The sequence below is a fragment of the Ochotona princeps genome, chromosome 30, assembly GCF_030435755.1.
Source record: "Ochotona princeps isolate mOchPri1 chromosome 30, mOchPri1.hap1, whole genome shotgun sequence".
Lineage (NCBI taxonomy): Eukaryota > Metazoa > Chordata > Mammalia > Lagomorpha > Ochotonidae > Ochotona > Ochotona princeps.
In genome coordinates this window covers 12,784,620-12,804,930 of record NC_080861.1, presented here as the reverse complement: position 1 = coordinate 12,804,930, position 20,311 = coordinate 12,784,620, and the positions used below count along the sequence as shown (strand labels likewise).

Genomic DNA, 20,311 nt, shown 5'->3' with positions numbered 1-20,311 from the left:
GCCTCTTGCAGGACTTTATAATTTAAACATATATATATTCTAGTGCCTTTCCTCTTTCCCATTACATAATACCTATGAGATTCACCCACGTTATGTGTAATAGTATTTTTTGCATTGCTACATAGCAATAGCTTTGGTTTGCTGTAAAAGAAACAAGTAAACTATTCTTTAAAATTTTATTGTTTAACACTTTAGGAACAATCCTTGAGAGTTCCCATTACTCCCCATCTTTGTCAACATTTGGTATTGTCAATCTTGTATCTTAGTCAATTTTATATGTGTGTGTTACATATATATATATATGAAACATATATAAATACATATGAATATATGCAGTACACACACTTCCAAAAGTTCGTAGGTACTATGAAAAACTACATGAGTTTAAAAATTTTTAATCCCCAAAGTTAGATTTTAAATTTATTTCCTGTGAATTTTTTGAAAGTTAAATTTCATTAACATACGGGTTACCACACATAGTGATAGCTTTTTGGTGGGAGAGCTGAAAATCCACCCTCTTAGCATTTTGCAAGAATGCAGCATATTGTTATTAACTACAATCATAATGCTGTACAACATATCTCTTGCACTGATTTCTAGCCTCTCTGTAAGTCCTGATATCAGGTTGATGTAAGTCCCCCAACTAGGGTGGAAGCGGAAATCTGTGAGCCTGTGAAATGGCACCATGAAAACCACAAACTGTTTTAAACAGCAGGCACACACAAACATACAGGTGCGCAAAAAGTCCTCTTAACCGTTCTTTGTCAAGTTGGATTTGGCTATTCTAGTCTGTTGTATTTGCTTGCTAATTTTGGAGTCAGGATGTGTCCGTTTCTCCAAAAAATAAGTATAATTTCGATTTCTTTCCTTTGGCTTCACTTGGAGTAACATCTTTGGAACATCAAAAGACTTTCATTTCACTTGTTAAACGCTTATCAAGCAATTACTCCTTCTGGGAACTATTTTAGTCTCGTGACATAATAATGAACAAAAGGGCGAAAGAGCTCCTTTGTTGCAGAGAGGAAAGACCAATAGTAGGGAAAAATTTGAGTGCTCCGGATGAAAATCTAAAACACAAGATAAGAGCAAGTGATTAATAGATTCAGGGAGACAGGTGGGTTTGAGTAGGAATTTCAGGGAATGCATCTTTAATTACATGACATTTGAACAGATACATAAGTGCATTGAAAGAGGGGCTTTAGAAGAACTCTAAGGAAGAAACAGTATGTCCAAAGATCCTGTGGTGGAAACAAAAAAGAAGCCTATTTGGCTGATGTGTATGAAGCAGAGGGAGACGGGACGGGGAGAATAAGGAGACTCTGGTGTGTTACAGACTCAAATGATGTGAGGCTTGAGCAAGCAGTGGGGATACAGCAGAGGATCTGTAATGGAGGCGAGCATACCATGAGGTGGAGATACATTGCAACATGCATCTTTACTTTTGAATAAAAGAAGGACTCCCAACGAAACTTTAAATGTATCTTGATGCTAGAATGCTGGACTTTATACCATTCTGTATAGCTACGATATCAGGGTACACTGAGAGTAGAATGATGGGCTTGTGACTGTTGTTGAGGGGGACTGTTGTTGCAATACAGGGGGAACAGTGAGTGCAGGGGAGAGGCAATCTGGGAGGGTGAAGGGGAAAATCCCGGATCCTGAGGAACTGTATCATGAAAAATAAAGAATTAACAACAACAACAAAAACAGACACAGTAGAATGCTGTGTAGGTATAGACCACCAAGAGCCAGAAGTAAAAACAGGATGATTAAGAAGAGATCTGTAATGGACTCAGAAAAAAATGATGACAATTATTGACTTCGACTTTTGGTTTCTCTCTACTGGCAGTCAGTTTAGTATGTTGCCATCATGTCCTAAGAATGCAGTTTAGGGAGAATTAGACAGTTCCCTGTGTACCTGTGTTAGAAACAAAACAGTAATGTGAATTCATATGTGTTGATACCACCCAGTTCTAATGTCACACTCTCTCATCACTCATTGCTGATTTTCAATTGCATCTCTTGTTTTGAGGAATACACACTGAAATGTCTTAAAAATTTGTTGACTTGATGGGTGTATGTCAGTTTCTTCTTTTTTGAAATGTTAAATAGATTTGTCCAGTTCTGACCTCCTTTGAAATATTTTTGTGGATTACATTCTCTAACTCTCTATGTATACATTGGTCTGTCTCTTGGAACAACACGGAGACCAGAAATGCTGCTGCAGATCACACCTTCTGTCCTGTTGTTTTTTATTGGTGTTGTCACTTTTAGAAAACCTGTATTTGTATTAGGAATAATAGGGAACCCATCCATTTCTGATATTAGCTTAGTTTCGAAGTTGCAACGAAACCTTTTTAGCCACGGCAAATATGATGTTGGATTCTTAGATTGAATAATAATATTCAGCTCAACCTTAATTTGCCGAAATTAGTGACAGTTCATAATTATATTCCAGCACGCTAAAGAAGTTCTGACTAAGAGAGTATTGCGACAGTAATGGGTCATAACTATCACATGGTAATGAAATTTTTAGCTTTGTGTAAATACTTTTTGTTAGACAGTAAAAGAATAAATAACATCCAAACTCGAGAGGGATGTTGTCCATATTATATAATGCTTATAAATTTGCTTATTCGTGGGATCCCCTCAGCAGTAGTTTTCCTGGTTTAGTTTTAACTATTTTAGCAGGTGCTTGGTCTAGTACTTAAAATCCTGATGTTCCTTGTTGGGACTTCTGACTCGTGATTTCTCTTTTTGCTGATACGTATTCTGGGAGGCATCAGATGATGGTTCAAGGTGTTGAATCCCTTCCACCTACATGGGGACCTGCCCTGCATTCCTAGTGCCTAGACCCAGCAAGGTCATGGCCACTGTGGGCATTTGGGGAGCAAACCAGTGACTGGAAACCCTGTTCACCTTTTCGCCACTCAACTTAAAAAAAAAGACAATAATATTAGATTGAATACATTGATACATGGGGTATAGAAAAAAATGCTCCATAATGACATTAGACAGTCCTATTTATCCAAACAATTTTGGGTCTGCAAGATATCTGTCTACCACGATAAGAACCAGGCTCACTGTTTATTTCTTGTACTGACGTTTCTGATTGTGCACAGCCAACCAGAGGAAGGAAGGCCTGAAGGAAAGTATTTCTGCACCTGCTGAAGGGGCAGTGCCCTTAGCTATGGCCCGAACTACATGACTTCTTCAGTTTTTTAGAGTATTTTGCAGTTCGGGGGCTAAGTTTCTGTATAATACTATGCAGTCAATGATCTGTCTCCTATTTGAAACTTTATTTGTGCTATCATCCATGTAAAGCATAGAATGTGGTTTGCTACTGATTAAAAAAATTACAGCAGCCAGATGCATTTCTTGAAAGAATCTGGCAGACGTAAGCCTATGGATTTAAAGGTAGTTAATAACTAGGCAAATGATAAAAACAGGATGTAGATACAGCCTGTAGAACAAGAATATTCTAGAACACAACAGAAATGGTGCACTTTTTTATGTCTCTGAAGTAAAATATCTATAGAATACTTAGTGCTATTCTTGGTCATCTATTTCTTGACTTTTTTCTTCTTGCTCCTTATAATACTAGCATTCTGGGAAATTCTAAAAATTGCACTATTTTTAATAAAATAGACTTTAACTCTTCCCCAAGTGTTATGGTTAATTTGGGTAATGCCAGTCTGTTACTGTTAGAATTGCTATTCAATGAAAAATGTATTATGATGTGCTACACACATTAAAAAATACATGATAATGAGCAAAAATGAGTTAAACATGATTGTGCCTGTGCCAGCATTATGACAGGAAGCATCTTCTGTGATGACAATGATTTGCATATTAGAGATAATTTTGTTGCCTGACTTTCACTGTATTCTCCTTACTGCATATTGATTCACAAAATTTGTTCCATCATTCATTCCTATAAGATGCTAGTGCCAAAAAAATCTAATTAACTTCCTCTCCTATTCCTTGGAAAATTTCAAGGATAATAAAGTTAAGTAGATTCTAGTAGCCCAATTTTACCCCTAAATTGCATCTTACAAAAAAAAAAAAAACCCACAACCAATTCCCTTTATAGGTTTAGGTACTTGTTAGAAGAGGTATTTTCTGAAGAATCTCATGACCTCAACAATTAGAACAAAAATAGCCAACATGTTCTGCATTTGGCCAGTGCCTTTTAGGTTATAAAATAACGTGGTCACTATTGGGCTAGTCGACAGCTAGACAGATGACTTTCTCTCTGTCTCTCCTTCTCTCTATAAATTTGATTTAGAAAAATCTTAAAAAAAAAGAAGTTATTTGGAAATGTAGGTTTTCAACTGAAGCTACTTACACATTAATTATATATTACCAAACTGTCCATATTCAGGGAGTCTGAAAAAGATTCTCTTCCTGATTATAAATTCATTTTTATCAGAGTTGCATACATTCATCTACTCCCTTGTATGTAGCGTTGGCAATCGCAGGTGATTGCTGATCCACCACCCAAATGGTTTTTGCATACTGCTGTAGGTCAAACCTTCGCAAGTTTGAAATTGCCTGTCTTGGTAGTCACAGCTTCTCCTGCTCTTCATTTGCTTAAAGAAAAATGTTTTGGCGTTGATATTTTGCTCGCTTTAGATAAATGAGTTCCTAAATCCAGTTGAATTAATTCAGCAAAAACGTTTTCTCACAAATTCTCTCTGGTCTTTTAAGGACTGGTAACACTGACACATCTTGGATGTGCAGTTCTCAAAGGGCTGAACATGCCAAGTGTGGTATCTAGCATAGTGCAGGAGGTAGCTCGTTTTGAATAAAAACAGGTTGTATAAAAGTGAAGGACCTCAATGGAGTGTTTATTTCCAAGTAGGATTTCTTTCTTGTTTATTATTTGTAAAACAGAGAGACAGCGAGAAGGATCGTCCATCTGCTGATTCACTCCTTTAGTAACTGCAATGGTCATGATGGCTGGCCTGGGTCAAGGTGGGGAGATGAGAATTCAATCCAGTCTGCAGCTGGGTGTCAAGAACTCCAGATCAAGGCATTACTTTCCCCATCTTCGGGTGCACATTAGCAGGAAGCTAAAACTAGGAGGGGAGCTGGGACTCAGAGCCAGGCACTCAGTAGTGAATGTGGGCATCCCGACGGTATCCTTACTGGGACCTGCTCCTCTCTGAAAATGTTGGTGGTTTTAGTTGAGGTTAGTTAGAGGAGATGGCATTCTCTGTGAAAGAGACTGAGTAGGTTTTATAGTGACATTATGGGCCTTAGAATGTAGAAGGGTTTGGTGTTAGGGACTGGGTATGGGCAGAACTGAGGTTGGCATTCAAAGCCCCTTACTTGACAAAGACATTGGGAAAACATCTAATCAGCACACACTCCACTCTGCCACATGGTTTCCAAAGCGTTATCTAACTCAGGTTCGAACTTGCCAGAGCGGGGTGGCCCCAAGTAACACAGTTCCACGATCGTAACAACAGTAATTCAGCATCGGATGAAAGACTAGCCACAGAAAACTGAAGTTCAAATTCCACTTCCATGGCTACTAGCAACAAAGCAAACAAGTTAGTAAAACTTTGAAGAAAAAAAACCACTAAAAACAATTTCCAGGGATAAGAGAAAATAAACAGCAGTTGATTGGACAGTGTGTGATGTAGAGAGATTTTTGATGTTAACTTTTCTCCCCTGTGTGGAGGACATAAGCTCGCAAAAGGCTTCTGAGGTTTTCTTCTAATTACAGTTACATGTGAGATCTCAGTTGCTCAAATGCACATTCCAACACCAACAAGTTTTTAGGAACGTATTCTTTGAGGCTGTGGCGGTCACTTTAGTTATTGAATAGTATGTATATGAAATAAACGAAAAATGTGATCTGTCAAGTGGGCATTCGTTGCTTGCTGCTCACACTCTCCCACTGCTCACCTGTCTCCTTCCGTGGTTTTCCGTTCTGTTCTTTGCTCTTCAATAGATTTCTCAGGTTTATCACCACTATGTAACCCCTCAGCGTAAGAAGGTACCAGACAGTGGTTCCATATAATGGGTGGTTTAGGTACTGAGATTTACTTGAACAAAGAAACAAGTGGAGGGGTGGAATTGTGGCACAGCAGGTTGAGTCATAAATTAAGCTGTGGCTTGGGAGACTCACACCCCATGTTGGAGTGCCTGGTTTAAGTCCCACCTCCGCTTCTAATCCAACTTTCTGGTAAGGCTTACCCCGGGAGGCAGCAAATGATGGGGCAAATACTCTGGTTTCTGCAATCTGTGTGGGAGACTTGGGTAGATTACCAACCCCCGAGCTAATACAGGTCTGCTTTGCTCTGCCTTTCAGACAAATACAAACAAGCAAACAAATGATCTTTTTTTTTTTGGTAAGATTTATTTATTTTTATTGGAACGTCAGATGTACATAGAGGAGGAGAGACAGAGAGGAAGATCCTCCGCCCGATGATTCACTCCCCAAGTGACTGCAACGGCTGGTGCTGCGCCGATCTGAAGCCAGGAGCCAGGAACCTCCTCCAGGTCTCCCACGCGGGTGCAGAGTCCCAAGACTTTGGGCCGTCCTTGACTGCTTTCCCAGGCCACAGGCAGGGAGCTGGATGGGAAGTGGAGCTGCCAGGATTAGAACTGGTGCTCATATGGGATCCTGGGCGCATTTAGGGCGAGGACTTTAGCCGCTAGGCCTGGCCGCCAAGCCCCAAATAATCTTTTAAAGAAGGAAAGAAGGGAATACTTTTTTCCATTTAGTCATATATAGCCCTTCCCCAGTATTGTTTTCTTATAAAAATAAGAGTAGCCTAGCAATGAATGGCACTAATCTTTTTCCTTTCTTTCTCTCGCTTTCCTCCCTCCCTTCTTACCTTCCTTCCTTCCTTCCTTCCTTCCTTCCTTCCTTCCTTCCTTCCTTCCTTCCTTCTTTAAAACTGAACTTCACATATAGCTTTTGCAGTGTCTGATGTTAATGTTTAGGGCAATGTAGCCTCATCTGGTCAGGTTGGTGATGTTGGATGTAATATCATAATAGAAATGCTGGGCCTCACCAGACCTGAGACTCTTTCAGCCAGGCAGGGTGTAGGGACCTAAGCAGTTTGAAGTGTTCTTTGGTATGACTTTTATCTTTCAGAGCATCACTGCTTTTCTTCCCCATGGCCTAGCTTTTCCGCTACTAATTTCCCTAAAGCTTTGAGGAAAATAAGCATTTCTTTTCTACTGTGGTGTTAAGAGAACTTGACAGTAAATATTGTGGAAAGAACTTCAAGGATATAGATTGGTGCCTAGGGGTACAAATTTTTCATTAAATTGTTTAACTCTTTGCAATTGCATGCTCTTCCAATACCCATGCTGTTTTCCCCTAAATGGTAGTTTGTAGACCTATTTTTTCATCTTTATGGACCGATTGAATTCCTTAGCAGGTGTATGGGTAAAACTGTGGCAGTACTTTCTGCATAAACTATGAATTATATCATGATAGTTAAAGTGCTTCATTGTGGATTCTCACAACTTTTGAGTCCTGCAGAATGAAAGATGAAAATCCTATGAAAGACTGAATTCTCTTTGTAGGAAATCTTTGAGAAGGCAAGCTTGAGCAGCAGTAGCAGTGGAGCAGCCAGCCTGAAAAGTGAACTTTCAGAAAGTGTCGACTTGCCCTCTGATGGTTTCCACGCCCCCAGTGCTAAGGATGAAGACAGGGCCTGTGATGAAATCCTGTCTGAGGATGCCTTCAATCTGGAAAATATTGAAAAAGGTAACTCCAGGGAAAGCGTGTAAACATGAATGAGTCCTTGGCTCCTTTCTGTTTTCAAGTTCATTTTCTTTTTAATGTATTCTTGTTACTACACAGATATATATTCAGAGTTGGATGATGAGTTGGATATTTCCGATAATTCCAGCAGCTCCAGTTCAAGTCCCTTGAAAGAATCTACATTCAGTAAGCTTTCTTTACTTTCCTGACAGTTTGCCATTTGTGGGACTTGTGGGGTGGGGTGATGATTTCACAACAACATTTGCGTCAAGCCAAGATCAGCATCTATAGAACCCGGTGGTTTGCTTCCCAGTGTTGTATGAGCAAGGACAGATGTGTCTGTCTCTCTAACAAAACCCAAAGGCCAACTGATTCACTGAATTTTACATCTCTTTGGCTAGCAAATAAATAACATCACTATTTGTGCCAGGAAATAGATGTTCTAACTAGGGAGTTGAAATAACTAATTTGAACACAGCTAAATAATTACATGAATGATGAAAATGACTTTCTATGATTCTTTTGTGATCAGAGAAGTTGAAAAGCCCATGGAAGAGATTATTCTTAGTATACATGAATTCTTGTACAGTTTTCTTCCCCATGAATGAAAAGGAATATATGATGTTGAAAACACTAGAAGAGAATTTTTTGCATTTTTTTAGAACACTGAAGAGCCGTGATGTTTGCAGTCAGTCTATATACTAGTGTTGACTTTTAGCCTGAAATAATAACAACATCGTGTGAGATATGTGAAAGAAAAGACACTTTTAGACAAAATGTAGAGATTATAAGGAGAGCTAGGACTCAGTACAATCAACAAATGTGAAACAGAAAGCACAGCGAAGTTAAGATTTGAAATGAGAAGGAAAATAATTTTTGACAAGATTGAGTTTGCACAACATGAAAAAGAATATACAGGAATTCCCTGAAATAAGTTGAATGTAAAGAATTGAATTCCCTCTCCTCACTGACTATATTGAAGAAACATCTCAAAGATGAAGTTTTCAGCAGTCCCTTTGAAGATTAAGTGGAACCCCAAGGGTTTAGCTACATTCTTTGTCTTTTCCAAACTTAATTGGTCCATCCCAAATAGTTGTTCCAGATTTGTTGAGACAATCAGAATGTCCAATATCTTGTCTTAGTTTTTTTCTTTCTGTAAATTCTTCAATTCTAGAAAACAGTTTGGATTTGTGATTGAGAAAACATGAATATAGCGCAGGAAAAGCAGCTCATGTTACATGGAAAATTCTAGTCATTAGTGACTATTTTGGAATGAGTTTAATGTTACATAACCATGGAGATGATGAGAGAAAAGAGGATGAGAAGAAAAGAAAGAAGCAAAGTCATTGACTTATTTTAGTTTTTGTTGTTGTTGTTTAGATTTTTATTTTATTTGGAAAGGCAGATTTTTAAAATATATTTTTATTTTGAATTTTGAATTACGTGGTACAATTTCATATAGGCTGGGATTCCCTCCCAAACCCCCACCCCCGTCAGATTTTTCCCATTTTATTGTAATAGTATAGTCCTAAATAAGGAATCATAATTCTATCAGTCTCTTATTTAAGTGTACCCCGACACTGTTGGTACAGACAATGTCAGACAGTCTAGCATCCCATTGTCTACACATGTTTAACAATTTCATTGGGAATCCATCTTTCGTCTGGATGTAGGGATGCATGTTGCATTATACCCCCGTATCTGTATATGATAGACCCCAGTACTCTATCACTATACATTTCCGTAAGTAGGAAGCCATGAAACAAGGTCAACAACTGGTATGAGTTAGAACCGCAACAACAACAATAACAACAAATTACAGCAACATGAAAAAAAATGCTCCGGTGAGTAACCAACACATGGGTGACAAAAAGGAAACACAAAAGTCTCTTGGGAAAAATGATGGCATCGTATAATCATGAGTCCGTGATGAATTTGACAAGACAAAAGAAATTATTTGGAATAAACCAAACTGAAATAAAAAAAACCATCAAAACACATGGAATACAGCCAAAAAAGCAAACAAACAAACAAACAAAAAACAGTCTGGATTGGATTATTGAAGTTATACATTTGAAAGGCAGATTTTACAAAGAGAAGGAGAGACAGAAAAATCTTCCATCTGCTGGTTCACTCCCCATAAGGCCGTTTTTAACTAGCCTATTTGTTTGGTAATCAAGTTGAGTTTGCTTCTACTGCTTTCCAGGCACATTAGTAGGGAGTTGGACTGGAAGTAGAGCAGCTGGGACTTGGACCAGCACTCATATGTGATGCCAGTTGAAGATTGCTGCTTAACCTTCTCTGCCACCATGCCAACCCCTGGGCGACTCTTTCCTTTCTACTTTCTTCAATCAGATTTTCCTGATTTTTGCGTGAGACACTTCTCTTACCCAGTTTCCCACCTCTTGTGAAGGGGTCTGGATTCTTGAATAGATGCTTAAATTGGTGTCTCTGTGGAGGAGGTTGGTTATTCTGGGACCATGTTGATTTCCCCTCCTAAATGGTGATGTGTAATGTTGCATTTCAGCTGACGTTTGCATAAATAAAGACAGTCTTTACTGTTATAGGCAGTTGTTCAAACTACAGAAACAAAGCTTTAAGAAAACAAATACCTGCAGAGAAAATAATAAATTTTTATTTCCTTGTTTCAGGCATTCTAAAGAGAAGTTTTAGTGCTTCAGGAGGAGAAAGACAATCCCAAACAAGGTCTGTACAAATTGAGCTCTTAGAAATGTTTTTAGTCTTTGTAGAGCTGAGTTGCTGGTGGCTAAATTAAAATGTAATAGCCAGAAGTTACCATTAGGCATATGAAACTAGAGACCATGAGAACCTACCTTCCCAGAACCAATTATATTTTGCCACGTTGCTCTCAGGGACTGCCAGCAGGTCCCGAGGTCACTGAAGGTGAGGTGATGGTGTTCTTTGACTGTGAGAACCACTGGAGACAAGCCAGTTAGGAATGTCCACTTTATTATGCACAAGTTACAGGTTTTGAAGGTTAAGGGATGGGAGGGCAGCAGGGCATCTTCTGGCAGGTCCCATCCACCAAAGACTCTGTAATTGGCTACAGAACATATCTATTTCCCTTGACCTTCCCGTCATGTCAGAGGTCATGTTCCACGTATATTCCACTTGACCTTCTAGTCATGTTGGAGATCACACTCCATGTGTAGGCCTGAAAGCTATACCTCAAGTCATAGGCAGGTAAGCTCTAAGCCATGCCCACCAGGTAGCAGGCAGGGGCCCAGAGACGATTGCCCACAAGTTGCGTGTAGGGAAGGGTACTAAACTTGGAACTGAGTTTTAGCCTCATTATACCTTGTCCTAGCTTTATGTCCTTCACCTAATCCGCCTGTGTCCCTGAGCTCAAGGATGGGTCAGGACCGAGGGATGGGTGTGCTCCACAAGATTACTCAACAGCCCTCATGGCAACTGTATCTAATGTGGCTTAATGGGCCGCATCCTACAACTCAGCTTTCAAGAAAGGTAGGGGGAGGTGGAGACACACGTTTCCGTTTGAAGATATGACTCAGATGTGGTTCTCATCACTCGTGCTCACATTCCACTTGTGCTCAGAACTTTATTACGTCATAGATTCTAGCTCAAGGGGTTGTTGGGATATGTGCGGCATATTCTTTTTTAAAACAGCAACAAAAAAGCTTGTTTGAGGACAACTGATCATGTCAATGACAGAACAGAAACAGAACTTCTAGATTTGATCTTTTGCTAGTCTCTGGTGCCCTGATGGGAGCAACATACTTGGTATTGGGGTGTTTAGATGAACAGAGGCCTGACTATGATCACCTTAGACATTTCAGAGGGAAGGAAAAAAGGATGGCTTCAGGGAAAGTGAGGAGGGAGTTATGAGAATTTGCTTTGTTGGAGATGTGTAATATAAGTTTGAATCATGAGGACAAGAAGTCAATGGACAGGAGAAGGTGGAGAGGGTAAAAGATAATGGTGTTCAGGCCCAGGGTAGCTTGGAGCCAGAGAAGCAGGCTGGGGAAAGATGCGGGGGGGAGGGAAGCCGTTCTCTATGTCTGGAGAGGGTAGAGTTAAACATGAGAAATGGATGTGATAACACTCCAGTAAACTGGAAAGTGGACCAGCTGGCTTGGAGAAATGCATTGATTGAGCCAGGAACTACCCACATAGTGATGAAAGAGGCTGAGCAGAGACAGGCAGAAGGCCCGCTTGCCAGGTTTCTCTGCAGTTAGAGCATCAGTTGTGGCTGTGGCCACGTACCTGGGGTGAGGCTAGTCATCGGGCTTTACAGTAGAAAATCATGGCATGCATTTATTTTTCAATTGAAAGACTTTATAATAGAATGAAGGTTTCCATTTCAGGAAACTTTATGTTTAGGACTCTTGGCATTGCCAAATAATATCACTCATTTTTTTTTTTTTTGCTTTAGAAAGGATCCTTGAAAAAGTGTCATATTTGCAAGAATTCCGTTAATGTTTAAGTATTCAAACAGGAAACATCTTTTAGAACTTTAGATGATCTCTAAGAAGCAAGACATTAGCTGAACATTGTAAGATACATTGGGTATGTAGAACTAGCCTCAAGGGAAAATTCAGTCTGAAATTTATTGAAGGGGAGGCATTGCGCCTATGTCAGCAGATAGTGAACAAAAAGTGGCCCACACAAGGCGAGCTGCTTTGGAAAGTGTACTTCAAGGTGAACAGGACCTGATCTACAGTAATGTTTGCAAATCTGTGCAATGTATGCGGCGCCTACAGTGTGACATTGCCACCAGGGAACACAAGTTGGTGGAAGATAAGCTCTCATCCCTCAAGGAACTCACAGTGTAATGGGAAGACAAGGTCAGACTTTAGAAGAAAAATGATGAAAGAGACAGCCTGTGATTCATGTCAAATGAAAGTAGAGAAAATTAATAACCTTTGACTTTCTTCCAGGTAATCCGCAGGGCTTCTCTGAATTAAAAGGAGACAACTGTAAAATGTTATTTATAATTCTTAAGAAGGCATTAAATAGAACTACAGTTATTTGCAATCTAATTTTGTTTAGAATTTTCCTGGTTTTCATGGTTTATTTATGTGAAATATGAATTCATCCTGTAAAACATTTAGATGCTAAATGAGAAATGTGAACATGAAAGATATAAAAGCTACATAATGGAATAAATAAATTGAAATTCCAGCCTGCAGAGGCTTTTTGGCTATTCTGTCACGTACTCATATGGAAGCGGTAACAATTAGAAGTAGACTCAGAGTAGCTCTCCATCCTGGGGATCTTGACCGGCCTTTGCAAAAGGAACATGATCCAGATGAAGAGAAGCCACAGACGAGTATGCATGTGATCTGGGCACAGAGTTTGAATTCAGACTTGGCCATGGCTAGCTAACGGAGAGGAGCCCTAAGCCTGCATTCTCAACTTTTGGCAACATCAGACATTAGGAACCAGAATTCGAAAGATTGCCTGGTGAAGAGCTAAAGTGGCTCCTGAATAACTTGAAGTAGACCTTCTTGAGAAAATGAGCCAGGCACATGGGCAAAAAAGCACGACCCAACAGATCTTGAAAAGGCACGTTCTGTTTCAGCGAAATACCGCGGTCAAGGCCAGAAAAACCAACGCAGCATCAGGATTGGTGACCCCAGTCCTCACTAGGCGACACTTCATAGGGAGTGTGACTCATGTTAAGACCAAGACAAGACCTGATTTGAAATATCCAACCCCAAGCATTTTGAATGTTGAAGCAGTGGCTCCTATATCCATTGCTGTTTTCTAGAATTAACAATGGTCCTGACTTTCACAATTTTTGATGTGAAGTTTATAGACAGACCCAATACATATACCTTAACAGTTTCCTGTTTTTATCTTTTTCTACATTTTTACAGGAATTTATTAATGCGTTCGATTCTCAGGGTTTCAGCTAGTGTAAAACTCCAATGCTAATATGCCATTGATACAAAGAGAGCAGATTTCATGCAGTTCATAGCTACAATTCTTTTTTTTTTCATAGCAATAATTCTTATAATGATACTTCCCTTCCTCCCCTCCTCCTTCTCCTTCCTTCCTGCCTGTTTTCCTGCTTTCCTTCTTTTCTTTCTTCCTCTCGTTCTCATTTTTGAGATAAGACAGTTTTAATTTACATTGTAATCAAAGACTTAATGGTCCACTAAATAAAGATATCGGTACAGCCTTTTTCCAAGGACCATTTTAATCATTAATAATTCTGTATGGTGGAATTGGTATTTGCAGTGTTAAACAGGGGTTCAATGTTAGTAATAAGCGCATATATATATATATATATATAGATAGATAGATAGATAGATAGATAGATACACACACACACACATATACTCAGGTCCTAGTAAACTTTGGCTCTCTGCTTATAACCTGTTGAGCATTTGTTCATTTATTCAATGGATACATACTAATTACTGTGTGCCAAGCTTGTGTCAAATTATTTCAGATTCATTTTTGTGTTCCCCAGGCCACAGTTCAATAGCACATAGGTATCACTTTACACCTGCTTGATAAGGAACAAATGGCTCTTGCCTTAGTGTAAATTCTGCTATCTCTTGCTGAAAAGGACTAAAATTTTGCCTACAGGGTTGAAACTATAGTGCTATTTCTTTCTTTTCTTTTTTTTTTTTTTAAAAGAATGTTGCTCTGGCAACAAGATTTCTCCATGCCTTGTTGCCTCTGGTTGTCAAGGCAACAAAATATAGTTGGCAGGCAGGTTGGAGGTATAGGGTATTATGGTCTCAGAGATTCCTGTAGTTAGTTCACAACTTTTTAGTAAATTGATGCATGCATAATTGCATTTGAGAATGTACTTTGGATCCTGTTATTTGCAAATAAAGATGATTGTGGATGTCTATAATCATCCAGCATAATAGATGTAACCAAAAGACCCTGGTGTTGTTTTAAACCCATGGGTCTTGTGCCTCCTTTCTGCACGAATCCTGCCTATTTTCACTTGTGTTCATCTCTCCCTACCCCGCCCCCAAGGCTTTTCCCATAATGTGTATTTTGCTTTGGTTTGATTTAATAAGTAGCCTTTGGTCACTCTGGCCTGTTTGCTCGTATCACAACCTAGCAGGGTTACCACAACAGCAGTAAGACTATATGGGCAGTAAGAGCCCTTCAGTCCTTTGCTGTGACGGTTCTAAGCTTTCCTGGTTTGTTGCTCATTTGTTTCAAGCTGTCGTTGATGTTTGGGAAACGGCAAGGGCATCTTAACATGACACTAACTCCATTGGTGTTGTGGAGAGAGAGAGATGACAGCCCTTACGGAATGTGAAAACAAAGCCCTCCAAAAATACTGTTTATTCACACAGGACCTGTTTTTGCATGTCACTACCTGGATGAACTTCTAAAGCATTAGTTCCCCTGGTGTGGCCTCTGTAGCCTCGGAAGGCCTTTTATCAATGTTGTACTGCAAGTTTCTTGTTGCAAAAGGCTAAATCTGTCTTTCTGTTTTGGTCAGCAGCAAATCGCATTGTCCGCTTTCCCTAACTGAATTAAATGCACCTATACAAGGCATGTGAAAATATTTCCCTCTGAGATAAACAGAGAAATTCCTTCGAGAGATAACCTCGTAAAGCTTCATCTCCTTCATGGCCAGACATAATAATTATCTGAATAATTCAACACTTGCTTGCATTAACTCAGCGAAAAATCTCGAAATTTTGCTAAGCTAACTCCTGCTTTTCTGTTCTAACCTGTAGTGGGAGTTACTGGCTAACACTTGTTTCTAGAACTTGAGCTTTTTTTTTATTTGACTTCTGAATTGTGCCACCACAGAAGAGAGCTGGCAATGACAATCTTTTGGAATCCTTCTGATCTTCCATTTCTCTGAAATTCATTCACTAGCTGGAAGTGCTATTGGTCAATTGTCAATTTCAAGCTTTCAGAGGCCAGGAACTTCATTGTGTTACTATAAGCTTTGTTTGCCAGGAAATATTTCTGGAATTTTATTTGGTAGTAGCCCATTTCTGAATCTAACTTGTATAGCTGTGAAAACACTATGCTCTTTGGCTGTAATGTTCTATTGGGCATAAACATTGTTGATTAAATCTAAAGGAGTCTTCCCTCGGGCTGTGTATAATTTCAATCATTTATCCATCTGTGTATCCAACAATTGTACAGTTAAAAGCAGTCACTGTAGTCATTATGAGATCTGTTCTCTCTTGAAATTTAAAATGACTATATTCTTTTTCTGTTGCAATTTCCAGAAAAATGTGTGTGTGCGTGTGTGTGTGTGTGTGTGTGTGTGTGTTTCCTGCTATCTTCATGAAGTCGTTTCAACACTGGGAGACAGTTCTTTTCAGCCTCATCTTCAGTGTCTGGCAGAGTGCCTACAAAGGTGGATATTTGATAATTACTTGTTGAATGAATGAATAAATATGTAAATGGTACTTATTTTTAGAGATTCACTAAAACATATGAAATAAGAATTTAGAAATACATAGAAGATGAGCTCTCCAAGAAGAACCATAAACTAGCGAATAAAAACCTTCTGAGAACTGCATTTTCATTCAACTTTTAAGTTAGGTCTGTGAAGTTGTAAATCTAGTGGCTATATGTGTGCTATATGTGTGAGGAAAATAGCCAGCAGCTCCTGAGGAAGAACCTAGAAGGTTGTATTAAATGTGGTAGCAGCCCTGGGATGGGAATGTGACTTTTAAAAAAAGTTGTGAATGATTAGTTTTACTTTATTTGTGTAAAAGATATACAGACAGAGAGAGAGAGAGAGAGGTATCCCTCTTGTGCTGGTTTTCTTCCTACATCCCCACAAACCAGGATTGGACCAGGCCAAAACCAGGAGCTAATTGCTTTTAATTCAGGTTTTTCACATGTCAGGCGCGGACTCAAGCACCTGCTTCGCTGTCGGCTGCCTCCAAGCATCCACATTAGCAGGACACTGGAACTGTGCGTGTAGCTGGAACGCAATCTGAGGCTCTTTAGTGCTGGATGCACATATCCCAAGTGGCAGCTTGACTGTTGCACCCAACACCCACTTGATATCGTTATGCTTGATAACATACGTTTGCATGTGCCTAACTAAAAATTCTATGGTTGATGTGAAAGGATTGAAGCAATACTTGTATCTGCCATCTTCACTTGTCTTTGAATTCTTACATTCATCCTTGCTCACCAAATACCTCTCATGTGCTTGTCTTTATGTCTTTGCCAAGTTACATAAAATTGCAGTACAGCTCTGATAACGTAGAGGTTTCTTATTTCATTTCAGCAGACTATTGCAACATGGGGAATTCCCGTTACAGTGGGAAAAACAAGGCTGAGGTTTTGTTTTGCTCTGTTCTGTTTTCTTTCTTTTTAAAAAAAGATTTGTTTATTTTTATTGGAAAGGCAGATATGCAGAGAAGAGGAGAGAGAGAGAGAGAAAAAGATCTTTTGTCCAATGGTTCACTCCCCACTAGGCTATGGCCTCAGGATCCTGTTCTGTTTTCTAATGGATATCCCCAAGACCTCAAATCCGACATCCACAGGGTATAAGGTATTAAGAGAAACTTTCAACATGATCAGGCACTCAAGACAAACAATGGGTGTTCATGGTACTAGAAGCATTATGAAGAATAACAATAATTCATAAAATGCAAAGATTATTTCACTTTATAAGAAATGCAATAATTTTTCTTTCCTTTTTTTTTTTTAAGACAGCAGGACCAAATAATGGAAACTATCATGTGTAAAGTTTTAAACGGTACTTCCTTTTCAGTGCACCATCAGTGTTTTGACTTTAAGTGTAACAAGAAAATCATTCGGGACGCTAAGATTTAGGCTGTCAACAGTTAGAGCTTGTGCACAATTGGGGTTGGTTAGAATGTCAGTCTACATTGCTGTTGGAGTGTGTTTATTGAACCCTTGAGACTGTCTTGAGGGGGAGGGGACAGAAACAACCGATATTTTTATAATGTAGACTCTAGAAGAGTATAAATATTTGTCAACATCTGGGAAAGACTTCATAACAGCCCCTAATTCTGTTTTCAGGGACTTCACAAGCACTGTAGGAGCCAGACCAAGACCAGGTAACTTCACCTGAAGCAATCAAACTACCCATTCCTCCCAGCCACAGAAAGGATGCCACAGTTTGATTTTTCCCCCTTTTATTTCTTCAGCTTTGCTGCCTCTTGACCTGCTTCTGAAAGTGCCACCCCTCATGGTCAGGGCCCACGTTAAGGATCTAGAGGCTGAGTTAGTGACAGGGTGGCAGTCCCACAGCCTCCCTGCTGGGATTCTCCGGCATCTCAAAGATCATGGTAGTACCGACAATATCACACGGGTGTAGAGTGCACTGGTTGGGCAGAATGAGAGTTGGGCCTGAGATATCTGAATGATGCTTGGGTGGGGGGGGCGGTATTTTCTGAATACAAATTGAGGGAGAATTCTCTATCCTTATTTTGGGAAATTGGTAGTATCAAAAATATTTCTGTGTTCATCTGTTGATTGAAATATGCACTTTTCTCAGCACAATTTGTATTCCTGCTCTGGTGGGAATGGTAATTAGCCAAGCTTCAAGTGTGTAGCTATTAAAAAAAAATCGTCGCTGTATTCTATATTGATGTTTCTACAAATGCTACACCCACATCATATGGGAGTGATTTATGTTTTTTTTCTTCTCTTTTATTATGCCACAGGTAATTTGTTAGTTATTTCTATTTCTATTTGAGTAACATGATTTATATCACATAACTGCTTTAATAGCTAAAAAATGATGGATTCTTAAATACAGAAGTTTATGATCGTGGCTTCAGAAGAAAAGAGTGTACTAATTAGACTGCTCCTAACTTCTTTTCAAAGAGGAACAAACTCTAGTAGTTACAGTAAAGTTTTTAGTTAAGCTTGCACAAGTCAGAAAGAAAGATTTAACTCTCAATTTAATCCTTTAATTCTTAATTTTAATGTGTATGATTCTAGAGGATAACTTTTATGATTTAGGTAAATCTAAATTATTATGTAATGCTATTTTCACTTTGATGTCTTAATATTCTTTTGTAGAGGTAATATGCATTAAGAACACAGTCTATCAGAATTTATTTCCTGTAAAATTAGCCCATATCTCCATATTTTTAAAGTTCGTCTTGGAAGAATTGACCATTTGGGGCCATTAAAATATTAGTATAGATGCAGAAAAAGGTTGTTCTATCATTAAGCTAGCATGTTGGCCCTGCTTTGTTGCTTCTATTTTGGCAAAGGTAAGTTCATAACACAATCTTGAAGTTAAAATGATTGCTGTTGGTTGATTTTATAGCGGTAAGATTGGACACACATATATAAATAGAGTAAACAAGTCACAGTTTAATTCTAATTCATAATAGCATTTTTTTCCCTGAAGGGCTTAGTGGGGTAGCAATATGTACATTAGTTTTTGTACACTAGGTTTTTTGGTACGCCAGGTTTTGGCTAGTGTAACACTACCATGCACATTTACATTCATTGTAGCATCACTTATAAGAACTTGAACATACAATAAATACCCATCTAGACAGTGGCTCAGGAAAGGCTAGTGCATCCAGAATTTGCAGTACTATCCTTGGCTGACAAGAATAAGCCAAAACTGTGTGTGTGTGGACAAAAAGAAGTTCCATGAAAGTTACCTCCCCTCGCCCCCAAATTGCAGAATGTTCATGTGACGCTACACGTTACCATTTATTTCAAAGGAAGGTGGGTAGGGTAGATGAGAGTGAAGAAGAGCATTGAAAGCAGGAAGAGAGGGAAGACAGGAATGAAATGACACCTACTTCAAGTGTGTCTTGACTGAGTGGAGTTTTAGTCTACACCATGCCTTCTGGAACTTTTCTAGTCCATGTCAACTCACCTTATTTTTGAAAATGCTTGGCATGGTGCATTCAGTTGATTTCAAAAACTCAACCATAGGCTGAAAAATTCTGTTCTGAGGCACACGCATATATATATATATATGTGAGTAGATAAAAAAATACCAGTAAGACAACCTGCTCCAGGGTATGTGTCTGAGGGGAGGGCTGAGATGGGTATTGGGTGCAGGGAGCCTCATTTGAAGTTTTTTGTTTGTTCATTTTTTCCCTTGTCTTATAAGGAGAATGTGTAGCTAAATATTTGAAATTTCATTTTTAGAGAATAAATAAAACCATTTTCAAAAGAGTTGCCGGATTTGAGAGGCTAGTGCTTGAAAGGCCTAAAGAAACGTGACGTTCACATTAACGTGCGCAGTTGGTTGGTTCAGCAGGCAGGCATTGTAGCTAACTCTCTCCTGTTTCTATATTTAGGGCCACAGATGAGCACATGCTTGTGGCAAGGTAGAATCAGCCCTATGCAGTATCTCACTCAGAATGTCACCAGAAACCTAGGAACTCTCTGGCATACTGTGAGATTTTAAGTCGTTACCTGTAATTGTTACACTTACACATTAAAACTATGAAGTAGTGAACATATGAATAATTTTAAAGAGGTATTTTATCAGATTTCATCTCAATGATTAAATAATGATTGTCGAGATGCTGGACGTAGTATCCCGGGGAAGTAGATCCTTTAAATTCCAAAGAGTTAAAACAAGATATTAACTGCAAAGGAACAAGAACTAAATTATTTCATGTGCCACTT

General features: G+C 39.0%; 1 protein-coding gene across 2 annotated transcripts in view; it reads left to right on the top strand.

Annotated features, from left to right (window-relative positions):
- The window catches only part of NEK10 (NIMA related kinase 10), a 155,935-nt gene that overhangs the window by 116,990 nt on the left and 18,634 nt on the right, over positions 1-20,311 (top strand). The window contains exons 27-31 of one of the 2 annotated variants that reach the window (XM_058657179.1): positions 7,552-7,735; positions 7,832-7,918; positions 10,384-10,438; positions 17,720-17,757; positions 17,848-17,988. In XM_058657179.1, the coding sequence (XP_058513162.1) occupies positions 7,552-7,735; positions 7,832-7,918; positions 10,384-10,438; positions 17,720-17,757; positions 17,848-17,988 (505 nt within the window). The remainder of the gene's footprint in view (positions 1-7,551; positions 7,736-7,831; positions 7,919-10,383; positions 10,439-17,719; positions 17,758-17,847; positions 17,989-20,311) is intronic. The other variant, XM_058657180.1, reaches the window with a different exon arrangement.